This window comes from Colletotrichum graminicola (genome assembly GCF_000149035.1).
Source record: "Colletotrichum graminicola M1.001 genomic scaffold supercont1.60, whole genome shotgun sequence".
Classification (NCBI taxonomy): domain Eukaryota; kingdom Fungi; phylum Ascomycota; class Sordariomycetes; order Glomerellales; family Glomerellaceae; genus Colletotrichum; species Colletotrichum graminicola.
The window spans coordinates 249,791-266,304 of NW_007361064.1; the positions used below are offsets into that span (position 1 = coordinate 249,791).

The 16,514-nt window shown below is 44.6% G+C and overlaps 4 protein-coding genes across 4 annotated transcripts; 2 read left to right on the plus strand and 2 right to left on the minus strand.

Moving 5' to 3' along the window:
- Window positions 1-467: 467 nt before the first annotated feature.
- GLRG_10439 (fungal cellulose binding domain-containing protein) lies at window positions 468-1,477 on the minus strand (the record flags this gene model as incomplete). The annotated part of the gene is made up of 2 exons (XM_008101124.1): window positions 468-1,033; window positions 1,093-1,477. 2 exons carry the CDS (start codon window positions 1,475-1,477, stop codon window positions 468-470), a joined length of 951 nt encoding a protein of 316 aa, XP_008099315.1.
- Window positions 1,478-3,973: 2,496 nt separating this feature from the next.
- GLRG_10440 (uncharacterized protein) lies at window positions 3,974-5,336 on the plus strand (the record flags this gene model as incomplete). The annotated part of the gene is made up of 4 exons (XM_008101125.1): window positions 3,974-4,406; window positions 4,479-4,575; window positions 4,657-5,015; window positions 5,113-5,336. 4 exons carry the CDS (start codon window positions 3,974-3,976, stop codon window positions 5,334-5,336), a joined length of 1,113 nt encoding a protein of 370 aa, XP_008099316.1.
- Window positions 5,337-7,947: 2,611 nt separating this feature from the next.
- Window positions 7,948-8,564, plus strand: GLRG_10441 (uncharacterized protein; the record flags this gene model as incomplete). The annotated part of the gene is made up of 2 exons (XM_008101126.1): window positions 7,948-8,137; window positions 8,197-8,564. 2 exons carry the CDS (start codon window positions 7,948-7,950, stop codon window positions 8,562-8,564), a joined length of 558 nt encoding a protein of 185 aa, XP_008099317.1.
- Window positions 8,565-10,097: 1,533 nt separating this feature from the next.
- GLRG_10442 (uncharacterized protein) lies at window positions 10,098-11,968 on the minus strand (the record flags this gene model as incomplete). The annotated part of the gene is made up of 5 exons (XM_008101127.1): window positions 10,098-10,678; window positions 10,741-11,053; window positions 11,130-11,378; window positions 11,435-11,689; window positions 11,759-11,968. The coding sequence occupies 5 exons, from the start codon at window positions 11,966-11,968 to the stop codon at window positions 10,098-10,100; spliced, it is 1,608 nt and encodes a 535-aa protein (XP_008099318.1).
- Window positions 11,969-16,514: the final 4,546 nt, after the last annotated feature.

Consider the following 16,514-nt stretch of genomic DNA (forward strand, 5'->3'; position numbering starts at 1 on the left):
GAACTTCAGATGTTCCAAAGCGTCTTTGTTGTTGGTTAACGCGACTGCGTTATGACGAATGTAGAAAACGGCATTGTAAATGGACACTGGTTCCAGCAGTATCCTGGTATCGAATGGACAAGCAACAACGTAGGGCAGGTTTGCCGTCAATCCAAACGTCTACAGTTGATAAATGATATACAACCTATTCAGATAAAGGCTTAGACCAATGTACGAATTAGCCTCTATGGCTACAATATCACAAGGCGTCAGGGTCTCTTTAAATAATATCCAACACGACTGATACAGTGTCAGGTGGCAAAACATTGTATTGTAATTTAGGTACAGTGTAGAAGAAGAGGTATATGCTAGGACTTGACGACGAACATCATCATCAATCCTGGGAATTTGGTATACACAAGACCCATCACACATCATAAGCTCCAAAGCTCGTGTGGTGGAAGTCTCAACACCTCGCCACAGCACGCTTAAGCGCACTGAGAGTACCACTCGTTAATGACCTTGCAAGAGCCCTTAGAGCAGCAGTTGGAACCCTTGAAGGTCTTGCCACCGCACTGTCCGTAGAGTCCGGCGCAGTTGGCGCCCGCAGCAGGGGTAGCCGGAGCGGCAGGGGTAGCCGGAGCGGCAGCAGCAGGGGCTTCGACGGGAGCGGCGGCCTGGGTGTTAGAACCAGAGCTGCCACCGTTCCAGACAGCAGGGCCGGGGAAAGGGAAGTCCTTGACGCCGCCGTAGATGCTGAACTTGGCGTAGGCGTCGGTGGCCTTGTAAGCGCCGGGGAACTTGACGGTGGGGCCGGGGGTGCCGGAGCCTCCGCCGGTGACCTTGACCTGCACGCAAGAGACGTAGTGCTCGGGCTGGTTGACGTGGGAGCGGTGAACACCGATGTGCTCAAAACGCATGAGGTACTCTCCACTGGGGGTGCCCTTGGGGACGGTGGCAGCGATGGTGTCCTTGTCGTAGGTGCACCAGGCGTTCGTGGTGAAGTCGGCGCCCTTGTTGCAGACACCTTCCTGGGCGACCTTGAACCAGTCACCTTTTGAGAGGTTAGTTAGATTTATGCACAGTAAGAATAAAAGGGAGAGCAAGATTTACCTGAGCCGTCGTAGGCCTTGACGTTGTCGCCGGGGGCGCGGGACATGTAAACCAGAGCAGGACCAGGGTGCTGCATCTTGGCGCCAACGCCGAGGCGGACCTTGACCTCGGAACCGGCGTTGACACTCAGGACCTCAGTCTGGCCGGCGGAGGTGAAGGCACCCTGGTTGCACCTGATATCGGGGCCATCGACAACAGAGTTGTCACGGATGTCGGCGGCAGGGTTGGACGAGAACTTGATGGGGTTGTACTTGGTCGGGCGGGTGAAGTCGCGGATGTACTTGAAAGACGGGCTAGCGGCACCGTTGACGATGGCCGAGTCGAAGAAGTAGTGGGCAGAGGCCACCTGGGCGACGGCGCCGACGAGGAGGGCAGAAACCTTCATTTCGTTTGATGAGAAGCTTTTGGACTAGGATGTGTCTTTGAAAATGGTTTGCGAAGGCGGCAGGCAAGCTGGCTGGATGGTAAAAGAGAGTCTCTAGGACTGCGCAAGTAAACTGATTGAATGAAGTAAAAAAAAAAAGAGTGAATGCTAAAGCGAATGTAGCAAAAGTGAATGTAACTGGAGATGTTCTCTGGAGAGGTAAGAAGGATCAGAACATGTTGGCGCCGCCGTGAATATGTTATATATACTCAACGAGACCTGGCTTTGGAGGTTAGTATGCCCAAGGGGCTTGGATTCTCGGGCTGTTTGACCGAGTGTACGAGAGCTTCGGAACCGACACTTTGCTTCCCGAGCCTCCACTGTCTGCATTCGCGCAGGACTGCGGATACCTTGATTGGAATGCGACCAGGCCATTTCTGGATTGGGCTTGGTCTTGCCGCCCAGCGATGAATCGATTAACCTAAACGGGGGCGGATTTCTGCAAAGGCTGCACTCCCTGCATTGCCATTTCTTATTAAAGGACGCTGCCAAGATGTTTTCGAGATTGGTCCCGTCGTGACGAAACGGGCTGGATCCCGACTGGCGGTGTCGGTGTCAATCCCTGATGGCTATTTAGCGCCTCCCCGCCCTTGATCGTTTTCGTCTGTTTGTAATAAAGTAGGCGTCCAGTGTGTGACTTTCATAATACATGACATATCATTAAGTGACGTTACGGAAGTGGCAACACGCTTCGATGGGTCGTATAAGGCGCGCCAAAGTAGCATCATTCCTGAATTTACACGTGCATCCATGTTGGAAATCTCATGTCGACTGTAGGGTTCTCCAACTCAATGATCTACATACCTAGTAACGTGTAGGTAGTAAGGGATCGCCAGCATGATGGGTGAGTTGCATCTCTTCGGGTCCAGCCGGTCCCACCAAGGTGATCATATCAGTACCAAGGTATACTACAGGGTGGCATTATCCTACTACCTACGTACCTAGGTATAGTATGTACCTATGTAAGCCCCTGGGTTAGCTACCGAGCTGCCGAGGCACCCTCAACCTAGCGGCCCAGAACAGACTAGAAAAAGAAATCCCACACACGCTTGACCATGTTGAGATGCAACTCCGTGTCGAGCGTTGCTTCTTGGATTTTCCCCTTCCAGCCCTCTTGGCTTCGTGCCATATTAACAGGATGGCTCCACACATGGCCTCCCTGTCATTTGATACTCGCGCCGCCAAGCGCCGTTGGATGCCGGACTCTTCACCGTACCAAAGAACGCAGAGCCGCCCGGCCGTCTTGTCACACTGAGAGGGGCAACATTGCAGTCGCACATGGCCTTTATGACTTCATGCCTGCGTGGACCCGATCAAGCCGGTCTCTGGTACGTATTCGGAACGGTCCCGAACAGTACACACACACAGCCTTCTGGAGTCTGGCCGAGTAGAAAGATCAAGATTTGTACGGATACAGTACGTCAGCAAACAGGGGAAGCCGATACGAAAACTTCGTCGACGCAATTTCACCTTTTTCGGATCCCCTCAGAACTTGTTGTACCCACACGATATGTGGCGAAAGGCGAAAGTCCAACAATTCAACAAGCACGGGGCAAATGCAGTTTGCCCACAAAATGCATGTCCTCGCACTTCGGGAAAATCTCGTAAGGGCATGCCAAGCCACAGGGGGCTGGAGCAACCAATGTCGTGAATTGCCCAGCAATAGTATGACCGGTCGCGCGCGGGGGGGAGGAATGCCAGCCGCGGAGGCTCTGTCAGTCAGATATTAGTTACCGCGTCTCAGGGATGTGCGAATCAAGTTATCCAGCCGCTCCTCTCTGGATGAGGATCCTGTGATAATCACCGCCCGGTTGCCAGATGATGTTCAACGTTCTCCGTCCCAACTTTTGAGGTTCCTGCTGACTCACGGAAGTGTCTCCTGTAGATGAGATCAGCAGGAACCTCAAAATAAACGTGAGACACGCCAACTACCACATGCGCCATCGAGGTTACTCCAAGAATTAGCCGCAAAGACAAAAGAGAAACACCCATACAGGTTGGCTTGCACCCATACTCGCAACAGTGCCTTTTGTCTGCCCAGGACAGAGCAGAAGCGTGAAACTCGGTCTGCATTTTAGCAAGCTCGAAAGGGGGAATGCGTTTCATCTTCAGCTAGGGCGCTAAGTCCCAGGGGCTCATCCCATGTCATTAAATCTGCTAACACAATATGCATACCTAGGGGAGACGGCTGGGTCCTTGCAACCCATGCTGGGATGATGGTGCGCTGGGTGGGTACTGTCCTTCTCTATAGGTAATGCCATGTATGGATGGAGACATGGGGGAAATCTCGTTGGACTCCCTTCCAGTCCAGACGTCCTATCACTCGTCTGGTCTTTTGGAACCAACACACTTCGTTCGTGGTCTTTGCGCGGTGATCTGACTACTACTGGTCTGTCTTTGGATCTGGCATGCCGTGAATGCAGTGCAAGCATTTACTGCTTTGGTATCTAGGCAGTCATGTTTCCTCTGGCGCAATCGTCGTCCTCGCAACAACAATATGTCCATGTGCCAACGTCAGATGTCTCCCACGATCCCGGATTTGCCAACGAGAAGCTCCTCAGCGTAGCTCCCGAACGACCTTGGTCAAGATATGTGAAATTCACAGGGCTTGTCTGCGCTGCCGTTCTCGGTTTGTCCGCGGTTTTTTCTCTGGGGTACACATCGGGTTATCACAGGCGACCTGGTCTTTCACGCACTGGGACACCGGCTGATGCGTCGGGGAGCTGCGAGAAGCCATACTTCAGAAGGGAATGGAGGAGCCTCTCGAAGCAGGAGAAGAGAGACTACCTTGATGCCTTCCAGTGTTTCATTGACTCGCCGTCTGTAATGGGTCTGAACGGATCGCTGTACAACGATTTCTCCTGGGTCCATAACCTCGTCGCCCACAGCAGTAAGTCCTCAACAAACCATTTGGTTTGCCGATGCCATAATTAATACCGGAGCTGACTCCTTCTTGGCATAGCCCACACGAAAGCCCCTTTTCTGACATGGCACCGACGCTTCATCTTCGTTTACGAAAAGTATCTCCAAAAGTCATGCGGATACAAAGGGGTAATCCCGTAAGTGACGAATATCCATTGCTACAGATCAGCATATCATGCCAGGTTTTTTGCAGCGTGGCTAATGGACACGATGTACAGATTCTGGGACTGGACCCTTGATTGGGACGACATCACCAACTCGCCCATATTCGACAGCAAGCTCGGTTTCGGTGGCGACGGAGATCCCAAAGCGCCCAAATACCATGACGCCCACTGTGTCACCGACTTGCCGTTCGAGAATCTGAAGCCGCAGTGGCACGGGAGCATGTATGACCCTCATTGCCTTGCACGGTCGTTCAATGAGGACTGGTACGCGCACTACATGAACCCGGAGGCTTTAGAAAAGGTTATGGCAGCGACGAGCTTCGAAGAGTTTTATCTCGCCTTAGAGATGGGACCCCACGACATCATCCCGCTGGGGATCAGGGGAGATTTCACTGCCTTCACCGCACCCAACGGTAAGATTTCCGTTACCTCATCCCCACCCTACCTTCCCGCATGTTTCCGCTCTACCTTGAGACGAACTCTCTTTGGCTAACATGCTGATGAATATAGACCCCATATTCTATCTCCACCATGCTCAGCTTGACAGGGTCTGGTGGCTTTGGCAGATGCGAGACAAGAAGAATCGAGTGCAAGACTATGGCGGTGTGGGCGATCGTGGTAATGTCAGTTTAACCGATACACTCCCGCTGGCAGGCTTGGATACAGACTTGACAGTAGCCGATATAATGGATACGGAGGGAGGCGAACTGTGCTATCGATACATGTATTCATAGAAGTATAAAGTTGCAAGATTCAAGTCGAAGAGGACCAGCAAATAACATGTCGAGCATTGTTTTGACAAATCCGGTCCGATCACACGCAGTGGTCTCTCTGAAAACCATTTAGTAGTGGAGCAAAGCGTCACTTAGCATCCGACTTAGTGCAATCGTTCCCGGTGTATAAACCAACAAACATGACCATAGAAATATGCAAACTCCTCTGGTTGATTTCTACGAGTGTCACTCCATGAGTGGTTGAATATCTTGGTAAAGTATGTTCAAATCAATCAGACGCTGCGTCAAATCAAACATCATACCTCATAGCATTGAGCTATGTTAGGTGCTTTGTCACGAAGTAGGGACATAGCACGAGACAATGCTGCGCTCATGAGTCTCTGGTCATGAGGTGCTCGTGACCTGTTTCCAACCATACTTACCATAACCTTCTTGTCTCCAGATCAACCACTCACTATTACATACACGCACCCAGGCTGATAATAACCAATATTAGCGGTCACTCTGTTGTTCTAGAGTTGGTGCTGGACTTTTCCCTATTCGTTCAACCCCATCATTACCGCGAAAATGCTGACCTTGATAAATGGCCACTAGCAAATGCTTGGAAACAAAACATTGCGACCCCAACGCCAGTTTCGCTATTCTATTGAAGTGTATTACATAGGAACACAAACAGAGCATTGGAAAAAAAGCCATCTCGATGGATGGATAGAACTATAGCGCGTGCTACTCAGTTATACGGGCACCCCAATAAACGGAGAGAGGAACATGATAGTCTGACATGCTTCTCGGAAAAAGACGGCTAGCGTTGGCTATTCAGCTGCATAGCACAATTCTTGCATAATACAGTTCTTGCGTACGACGGTCATATGAAGCGAAATGCCGTACAAACATACTATGTAGTGGCAGTGTAGGCGGGAAAAAAGCATTCCTTGCTCTGTCTTCCTGATGATCTCACATGGCGAGATGGCTCGAGCCTGCACTCCAGAGGACATGCCATCAACGCCGGGAAAACAACATAATCGCCGCGTCGAACCTCCACCGGACATCCCACCAACCGGTCTTAGAAGCAGCCTAAGACGTTGCGAGCAAAAGGGGGGATAAGCTTCTTTCTACGGGATGGAAGCCGGGAAGATATACTTACTGGCCCAGAGCGAGAGCCACTCGCTTTGCGCGCTTCTCTCCACATTCCTAGCCACGCTGCCCTATTGCTCCCTGGCTCTGCAGAACACATACACATTGAGACAGACTTGGCCCACTAATCAAGGTCGTGAATTGGCTTGACTTTACAGTTGACAGCAGCACCGAGGGTTAGAGGACTCTAACTCCGTACCGCAGAGTAAGGTACCGCCGCTGCTATCGGCGACGCCGTCAGCGGCATTGTCAATGGGGTTAATGCGCCTCCTGTCGGATTTACAGCTGCGACGTTGATGCTCAGGAGTCAATGGAAAGCGACAGCCGTGGCTTGGCATACGAGTGATCGCCTTCTCACGCAGCTTTGCCAGCCAGAATTGGCTGAAGATAGGCATACCTATAGGCTATGACTCGTCGATCCCCTGCACAGGCAACTGTTGTCGGCTTGAATACTAGAAAAAGAGACCCAAGTTTCTGCCTTGTGTCGCATCGTCTAGAATACCCCCCCCCCCCCCCCCCCCTCCAGAGATGCCAAGCCAAGAATATGTACCAGCAGGACGGGTAGCAAAGGGGCGGCTTGTCCACAAAAGGGGTTTGTCCACTGGGCACTGTTGTGGTCCGGAGAGCTGGGTCTTCAATCAACCGCCACATTTCTTATGGTGCCAACGGGCAAACTGACAGCTTGGCGATGCAAACGGCCCGGGGCTGGATAAATGTCCTGCCCAGCCACCTATACCTATCGATACGATCCATTGCCAAAAGGTTACGTTCAAATTCGTCCATCATCTGAACTCTGAACAACGTGCTGGGTCGTTGGCTCTTTTCAATTCGTCTGCGTGTACGCTCGCACTCTACAAAAAGATTCCCTCCAGACAGGCGTTGTCGCAGGTTTCGCAAATTGCGCCCTTGGCTACATGTGTCTCCGCCGGAAGCAGAGCGGCATAAGACTTGCGGCGTTTCATCTTCGTGAACCTTAAGAGACCACTATTACGCGGTGCCCGGAGAGCCTCCTTCGAAAACTATGTTTCGCTCATGGACCAACCCCCCGGGTTTCCCTGAAGGAAACCCAGATCATGACGAATTAGGGTTGAAGAGTCAACAAGCCATGCATTAGGCGTTAGTTGCCGTTTTTAGTATCCTCGGTCGCATCCGGTTCGCATGAAGCTATGATCGCCGGTCCACCCATCAGCGACCACACATTGATGCCATTCTCTCAAGAACCGGGATCGCGGGACCATTGGGCTGTGGCTCGATCACAATATTTGTAGTCCTAGAGCCGCTCGCATGGACTGTTTCCACTCTCTTCCATCCGATATTCTTCCAGCCCGCCTCGTCATTCAATTCCATTGTGCTGGTCACTCGTTTCTTACAGTTACCTACACCTAACAAGGTCCTTTCTTCACAGCTATCCAGACTATTTCCCCATTCATTCCGCTGCCACCAGGCGGTCCACAGTCCTAGCAACAACCACCTTAAGATGCGCTCCTCGATTACTGCCGCAACGGCGCTCCTCGCCGCCATGGTCTCTGCCCATGGCAACGTCGTCTCACCTCCCGCTCGTGAGCCTGGTGCGGCGATGGCTGCAGCCTGCGGACAGGCAAATGTCCAGACCGTCACAGAAGACCCTACCATCCCGCTTGAGGATCTCGTCAACCCTCCTGCAACCTGTAAGTTGGCATCCTGCTGCGGCCCCAAAATCTATCCGCTGACATTCCGTCCCCTTCAGGCCAAGTGGACCTCTGCCGCGGCGCAAAGTTCGAGGACAACAAGGCCAACGTTCAGACCTTTACCCCAGGCCAGGTCGTCAACATGAAGGCCGAGATCCCGATTCCCCACGAGGGCCCCATGAACGTCTCCATCGTAGACACCGCCACGAACAAGGTCATTGGCGAGCCGCTCATCGTATTTGACAGCTATGCAGACGAAAACTTGGCGGAGCTGCCTGCAAACAACACTAACTTCAACATCACCATGCCTTCCAACCTCCCGGCTGGCACATGCGCCGAGGGCGGCGCGTGTGTGGTACAATGGTTCTGGTTCGGCACCAACGCGAAGCAAACATACGAGAGCTGCGTGGACTTTGTGATGGCTTAGTTGGTTTATAGAATGGCTGTCTGCGTTTACAGGCACAGGAGGCCTTTTAAGGACGTTTGAGTACGTGGATCAGGGTCACGTCTGCATGAATACTACATAGCCATGAGCAAATTAATTTGCTTTGGCTGGGGCCACATAACCTGAGTAATACTCACCTACTTTGCTCAGAAGTGGAACGTTCTATGTACAACTTAGCCAAATGGCATGTACCTTAATCATATTGACTTCCACAGTTATGTGGACGTTAGCTGACGCGTGATGTTTTGGCGATATGCCTACACAGTTAACCGCCAAGTAGTAATAAGTTAGGTAGCATGTTCTCTATGATGTTCAAAGGGGCCTTGTTGAGTAGCGTCCATAGAATTTGAACCGCGATGTAGTCACTGAAGTCCGCTTGACTCTTGCCGTGGAAAGCCATCTTTTACTCGGTAGATCAACAAAGACCTGGCGCAGCCCTTTAATTTTACTTGTCATCAAGGCTGTCCCTCACCCCTGATTGTGGCGGCGTCATCTGTGATTAAGTCTGGCCAGGCTCCAGACCAACTGTAGAAGATACTTGAACCAGATCGATGCGGTCGACAATACCTAAATAATATCGTTTGGCCGATCTGCTCTTCTGCGCCAGAGTTTTCGAACAGGCGCTGGGTTTAGAGACTGAGTGCTGTCACGCAACTCTATCTCGTTCTACCCGGGTGGCTTTGGTGAGATAGTTCGCCTCGAGGACCCGAGCTTCTTGGGATAGGAAGTATGTTGCATACCAGATGATACACTGGGGTCGGGAAAACTCGAAAGCCGTGCAAAAAGCTGCTGTGCCATGGATTCTCTGTACAGCGACATTGAGGCACTTCTCGATATTCCGTGTGGCTGAAGTATCTATGAAGTCTTTCGACATTGCAGATGGTCTTCCGGTCGTGATGTTGAAGCGGCACAGTCTCAATGTAGTATATGATCCAAAATGTTGCCGACGCCACTCATGTCCTAGAGCATTCTCCGGCCTTGGCGGCTTGACAGGGAATAGCTATGTCAACCTTGCTGTGTGTCACCTCGTTAGACTCCTCTTCCAGCAACTTTGGTTTGTACTATGAAGACTGGGACACATACTAGAATCGGGGCAGGATTCATCAACATCTCACGACTAGCTTGGAAAAAAGAAAAAGAAAAAAAGCAACACCAAAATGGACCACCTGGCGTAAACTTTTCGTGTGGATGACATGATTTGTGCAACGTATCGATAACACGTGACGAGCCCCCATGGTTGTATTGAACATGGTACTCTCTGGTCTTTTGTGTCGTCAATGCAAATTAATGCATTCCTGGAAGCTCACAAACGTCAGTAGTATCGAGGTCAGTTGTTGACTCATGAACAGCAACAGGCGTAGAAAATTAAAGCGTGATCATCTCTTATGAAGCTAGACAGTAAGTATTCAAGACTCGTGCCTACATCGAACTATGTGATTCGTTCTCTGTCTCATCTAATTCCAGAGATTTGCAAGGATTGTCTGTGTCTTCCAATGCCCAACCCATCGCCTTGGCTTATTCATTGTCCGTCACCTTAATGACAGTCGACTTGAACTTCCTGGCAGGAACCTTCCGGTTAAACAGGATATCCGCCTCACGGTAAGAGCGGTGCTTAAGCTCAGGAAGGAAAAAGTAGGCCATGAGCCAGCAGACACAGGCAGTACCACCCCAGACATAGCCGCACTTGCCCACGAGGTTCCATCCAGTGGGGTTCAGCATCTGCGAAGCCAGAAAAATCATGGGTATTTCCGCAACGTAGTAGGCGGCACGGCCAACAGCGGTACTCAGAGCGCGAAGCCTGACTGCAGATGTCTCGGCAATGATGGTGTATGAAATCGGCCCGATAGTACCGGCGAATACGAAGGCGATGGCAACACCAAGAATGGCCTGGGCGTAGTTGGTTGTGGTCGATTGCCGGATAGAGGCACAGACGCCGAGAATCATGAGCAGCGCAATGTTGGTAGCCGTACCCCAGAGGTAGATCGTTCGGCGGCCGAACCAGCCAGTGAGGGGCCAAGAGAGGGCGTTGGAGAAGATTGACAGGCACGCGCCGATCATGTTAAGATCGAAAGCACGATCATGGCCTATTCCAGCTTCTATAATGGGGAGTCAGCCATCGATACTATACCAAGGGAGTTGCAATGCAGGCACCACATACGCTCAAAGAAAAAAGTCGCCTGGTTGCTAATCAGGTTACCAGCAAAGTTCTGTGATGCGTACATCAAGCAGATGATGGTGGTTCGCCTCAGATCGACGCCCTTGAACAGGTCGGGAAGAGAGGGATTACCGCCCAACTGGGCTTCAATCTCCACGGTTCGCTGAATCATGGCATATTTTTGCTGATTCTGTTGCGCAGTAGCATTGGAAGCATCCAAGCGCCTAACAGAGCGAAGGGCCTCCTCCTTGCGTCCGTTGCGGATAAGCCAATAAGGGGACTCGGGAGCGAAGAGGAGAATTACCAAGAGCGGGGTCTGCGAGGTATAACCATGAGCTTCTGCATGTATGAAATTAAAGAGAATGAGAAAGTAAAGAGAGGTATGTTCTCACAGGGAAGATCCACTGCAAGGCGAGAGGTCCTCGCCAAGCCCACTCATCTTCTCGCTTATTATAGCCAAGGGCGACGCCGGCGAGAATGATCCCGCCAATGGACCAACTCATTTGCAGAGTAGCTGTACAGGCACCTCGCAGGGCAAGAGGAACAATCTCACTGGCGTAGGCAGGGCCGATTGCAATGAAGAAGCCCCAAGGAACGCCTTCCAGCGCTTGTCCAACCGTGAGGACTTCGAGGGATGTGGCCTAGACGGGTCTCATCAGAGGACAGACTCAGGGTAGGTTCGCACTGAACGGCTTACGAAGAAAGAAACGAAAATGGTGGCATTCATGAGAACCAGGGCGAAGATGATAGTCAAACGGTAGCCGAAACGGTTGACAACAGGTCCAGCCATGAAGACGCCGACAAAAGCACCGCATTGCCCGGCTTGGAAAAGCGCGCTTTGCCATTTGGTTTCGATGACATACTCATTACCCACAACGACACCGTAACGCTTTTGAAAGGCTCTCTGTGCGACGAAATTACCGTTCAAGAACATGTCGAACGACTCCATGACCTGCTTGACGTCAGCAGTCGTCCTGCGCATTCATTTGGGCCGGCCGAAGAACGGAACTAGTCAACTCACAATTGTGAAGCACACAATGAAGGCCCAGAAGCAGGCCTTGGGGTGAAGTTTGGCCGCCTCCCACAAGCCCTGTTTGTGTTCCTCGTTCTCGCCATCGAAGGCATCGTTCATCAAATCCGCGTCGGTCAACACTTTAGGATTCGACTCGTTTAGGCGGTCGGGGCCTGCGTGTTTGTCGGCATCGTATACAGTGACGGCTCCTGTCGACATCTTTGGATTCGGTCAGCTGCGTCGCCAGCGGCTAGGGTTAAAAATATCCAGTCCATGGGGATCTATAGATATCTATAAATATAGATTAGTTTTTTTTTAGATCTATAGGTATAGATTAGTTAGAATAGATATCTAAAAAAAACTAGATCTATAGTTATAGATTTAAAAAATCCCTATATCTACTAAATAAGATAAAAATAGATTTTTAAATTAATTTATATAATAAGAATAAATTCTTAGTTATTAAAGATAACTTAGTAGAGTTAAAAGGGCTTTTATTTTCTTAATATCTTCTAGACTTTAAGAAGAAAATATCTCCTTACTATAGTACTTTAATTTTACTTTAGTAGTATTTAAGTACCTTTTAAACGCTATTTTCTTTATTAGCTTAGTTATTTTACTTTTTACTAATAATCTTACTATACTTCTTAAAAGTAGTAGTTAACTTTTTTACCTTTTATTAATACTTTACACTCTATATAGTAAGGCGTCTATTAATTCTAGCTATAAAATAGTTAATATAAATAGTTAATATATTATAAAAGTAGTTATATACTAGTCTTTATATCTTTAGCTTTTTAAGCTAAGCCTAAATACTAACTAATAGTATAAAGCTTCTTAATAAGGTTAAAGTCTTTACTTATAATAGTTATATAGTTTATATATATAGCTATTAGGTTAGTTACTATAGTAATATTAGTTAAGTTTTTATAAAATATTAGAATACTTACTTTTAAAAACTAAGATAAGGATATCCTCTAAGGCCTCTTATAAAGCTAGGAGAGCTTCTTCCTAGAAGTAGAGGTTAAGGATAATACTACTTATAATATTATAAACTATACGCTAGAAAGTAAGCTTAAAGAGAGCTATTTTTTTAGAAGATATTAATTACTAAAACTAGATCTCCTATAAGGCGTATACTAAAGAGAGAATATTAGAAATATAATAACTTAATATAATAATTAGACTTATTACTAAGTATATAGCGCTTCTAGTAGTTAAGCTGTCCTATATACTTCTTAATATAGAAAGCCTTAGGAGTTATAGTAGAAATAATAAATCCTAACTTAATAAAAAGTGTTAGATATTTAGGTAAAAACCTTAAGTTAGAAAATAATAAAAAGAAAATAAAAATAAAAAAAAATAAGTAGATATACTAAGTAGTTATTATTATTATTATTATTATTATTATTATTATTACTATAAGAAAAAAAAAGAAAAAAAAAATAACCCGAGATGTTCTTTTTGAACGACCCGAAGGTATCATCAATTCTTAGGCCTTCGGACTCAGGCTTTAGCAGTTAAATATCAAAACGGACGGGGCGCCTTGACGGCTCCAGCTGCCACTCGTATCTGCTTCTCAGCTTGTATTGCTCTGTAGGAATATATCACTAGGTGGTCCTAGACGACTCGACGACTCCAGAATATAATATGTTATTGGGTTTTTGTGTATGAAGTTTACTTATAATAAAAAGAAACTTAGTTTAAAAAAGATAATAATACTTAAAAAGAATTTTTCTTAGCTTAAAAAAGAAAAATAAAACCTTATAGTAGCTATTATATCTTTAGCTTTTAGCTAGTAAGGTAAGTCCTTTATTTTATAATATAATAATTCTTACTTAATTTATATTAACCTTAATATAAGACGCCCCTAAGGATTTAGTATAAAGGAAAAAAGAAAAGCTCTTACTAATTACTTTAATAACCCTAATACTACTAAAACTTATTAAAGACTTAAGAATATATTAGAGATCTAAAGAGTTAAGGCAAAAAGAATAGTTATAATAAATACCTAGTTTAGTAAGGAGTTTATAAAGCTTTAGAAAACAGTAGCTTTTAGAAATATATCCCCTACTGCTTAGTAAGCCTAAAAGAAAAAGCTCTATTAATAGAATAAGGACTACTAGTAAGCTATAGTCTACTATCTCTTAATTTTTTTTCTTTTTATAAAGATCTAGTATCTATAAGAATAGCTATCCTAACTAGTATAATAGCTAAAGTAGTCTTTAAGAAGATAATAATAATAAGATATATAATAATTTTAGTAATAATAACTAAGAGGATATTAATAAGTAGTATACTATTAACTTTACTAAGGATAATAGTATTAAAAAAGATACTATAGATATCTAGATATTAAAAGCTTAAACGCTTACTAAGATTTAGTAATAGTACCTATAGAAATCTAATAATATAAGTTAAGTTAGTTATTATATTAATTATTATATTTCTAATTTTTATTTAGGCTACTTTAGTTACCTTTTTTACTTACTTCTAAGGAATCTAGCTTACTACGCTTAAGGTTTTTTAGGTAAAGCTATCTTGCTTTTACTATTTTCTTTAAAAAGTAAAAGTAGCTCTTAATAAAGTAGAAATCCTCCCCTAGGATAAAACACTCCTATTAGCATAAGACTTCTTCTTAATAAAAGAAATTTTCTTATAGCTTATTCTTTTTAAGTTTTAGTACTAAATAGAATTTAATTTAAGTATAATATAATATAAAAAGTTAGTCCTCTTAAAAAAATAAGCTTAGTAAGAATCTTTAATTAAGCTTTTAGATTTTATACTAATTATTTAGGAGGTAAAACCTTTAATCTTAAGTAGCTAGAAAAGCTTCTAGATACTTACTTAGTAATTATTCTTATAAATACTATTACTAATATAAGGTCTTAGTTTAGAAAATAATTTAAGATATTCTTAGGATATCTACCTAGCTAGATAATTAGGAATAGCTTACTTTACTAGGTCCTACTAAAATATAAAAAAATATTAATTAGCTTTCTTATAAAGATATTAAGATTATAAATCTTTTATTTTAATATTATAAGTCCTAGCTAGTAGTAATAGTAAAGTATATTATAATACCTCTTTTTAAGAACTTCTACTTAGTGTAAAGGTATAGGTAGTGTGCCACGCCTGTCAATAGACCATTCTAGCATTACCAAAAGATCAATCAGTTCAGGCACTAAGTGCCTAAAATACACCACACATAGCCTTATAAAGGGTAACCAGGCTAACCCCTTATAATTGCCCCCCTTCTAATACGACGCGTCCTAAGTCGCTTTAGGCCCACATATACACACTGGCGCTAGTAACCGTGCGCTAGAGCACAAGGTCATGTTAACCCCAAAGGCCCTAGGCGCCTGGCACCTGGCGACAGCTAGGGGACCCCCAGCTGGCGCTAGGCTTACCTATCGCACATCAGTCCCTCTAAGCCTAACGTAAGCTGCCCCTCATTCATACCTAGCCAACTAATCCACTGATTAATAACCTTCCAGCCCCTTAAGGCCTACACTAAAGAGAGTCTCAACAGGCAGAATTCAAACCCAGCCCCTGTTAACAGCCAGAAGACCCACTTAGTGCCTAAACAATTATAAAGGTATAGGTAGTGTGCCACGCCTGTTAATAGACTATTCTAGCATTACCAAAAGATCAATCAGTTCAGGCACTAAGTGCCTAAAATACACCACACATAGCCTTATAAAGGGTAACCAGGCTAACCCCTTATACTTAGATTCCTAGAAGACCTTTAATTAAGTATATATTAAGAACTTATTTTAGTTTTACTTTCTCTTAGGTAAAAAATAAAAAATAAGTTTTAAGAATTATAAATAAAAACACTAGGATTTTTAAGGTCTATATATTTTTTAAATTATTTAGACTTTAAAGTAAAAATATCTTTTTACTATAGTACTTTAATTTTACTTTAGTAGTATTTTAGTACCTCTTAAATACTATCTTCTTTATTAGCTTAGTTATTTTACTTTTTACTAATAATCTTATTATACTTCTAAAAAGTAGTAGTTAACTTTTTTACTTTTTATTAATACTTTATACTTTATATAGTATAGCGTTTATTAATTCTAGCTATAAAATAGTTAATATAAATAGTTAATATATTATAAAAGTAGTTATATACTAGTCTTTATATCTTTAGCTCTTTAAGCTAAGCCTAAATACTTACTAATAGTATAAAGCTCCCTAATAAAGTTAAGGTCTTTACTTATAATAGTTATATAGTTTATATATATAGCTATTAAGTTAGTTACTATAGTAATATTAGTTAAGTTTTTATAAAATATTAGAATACTTACTTTTAAAGACTAAGATAAGGATATCCTCTAAGGCCTCCTATAGAGCTAAAAGAGCTTCTCTTTAGAAGAGGAGGTTAAGGATAATACTACTTATAATATTATAAACTACACGCTAGAAAGTAAGCTTAGGGAGAGCTATTTTCTTAAAAGATATTAATTACTAGAACTAGATCTTCTATAAGATATATACTAAAAAAAGAATATTAGAAATATAATAACCTAATATAATAATTAGACTTACTACTAGGTATATAGCGCTTCTAGTAGTTAAGCTATCTTATAAACTTCTTAATATAGGGATACTTAGGAGGTATAGTAAAGAAAATAAATCTAGACTTAATAAAAAGTGTTAGAATTATATTAACTTAATATAATAATCTAATATAAAAATCTTTACTATATTAATATCTATAACTCTTTATAAAGAGTTAAAAAAATATAATATAAATAGA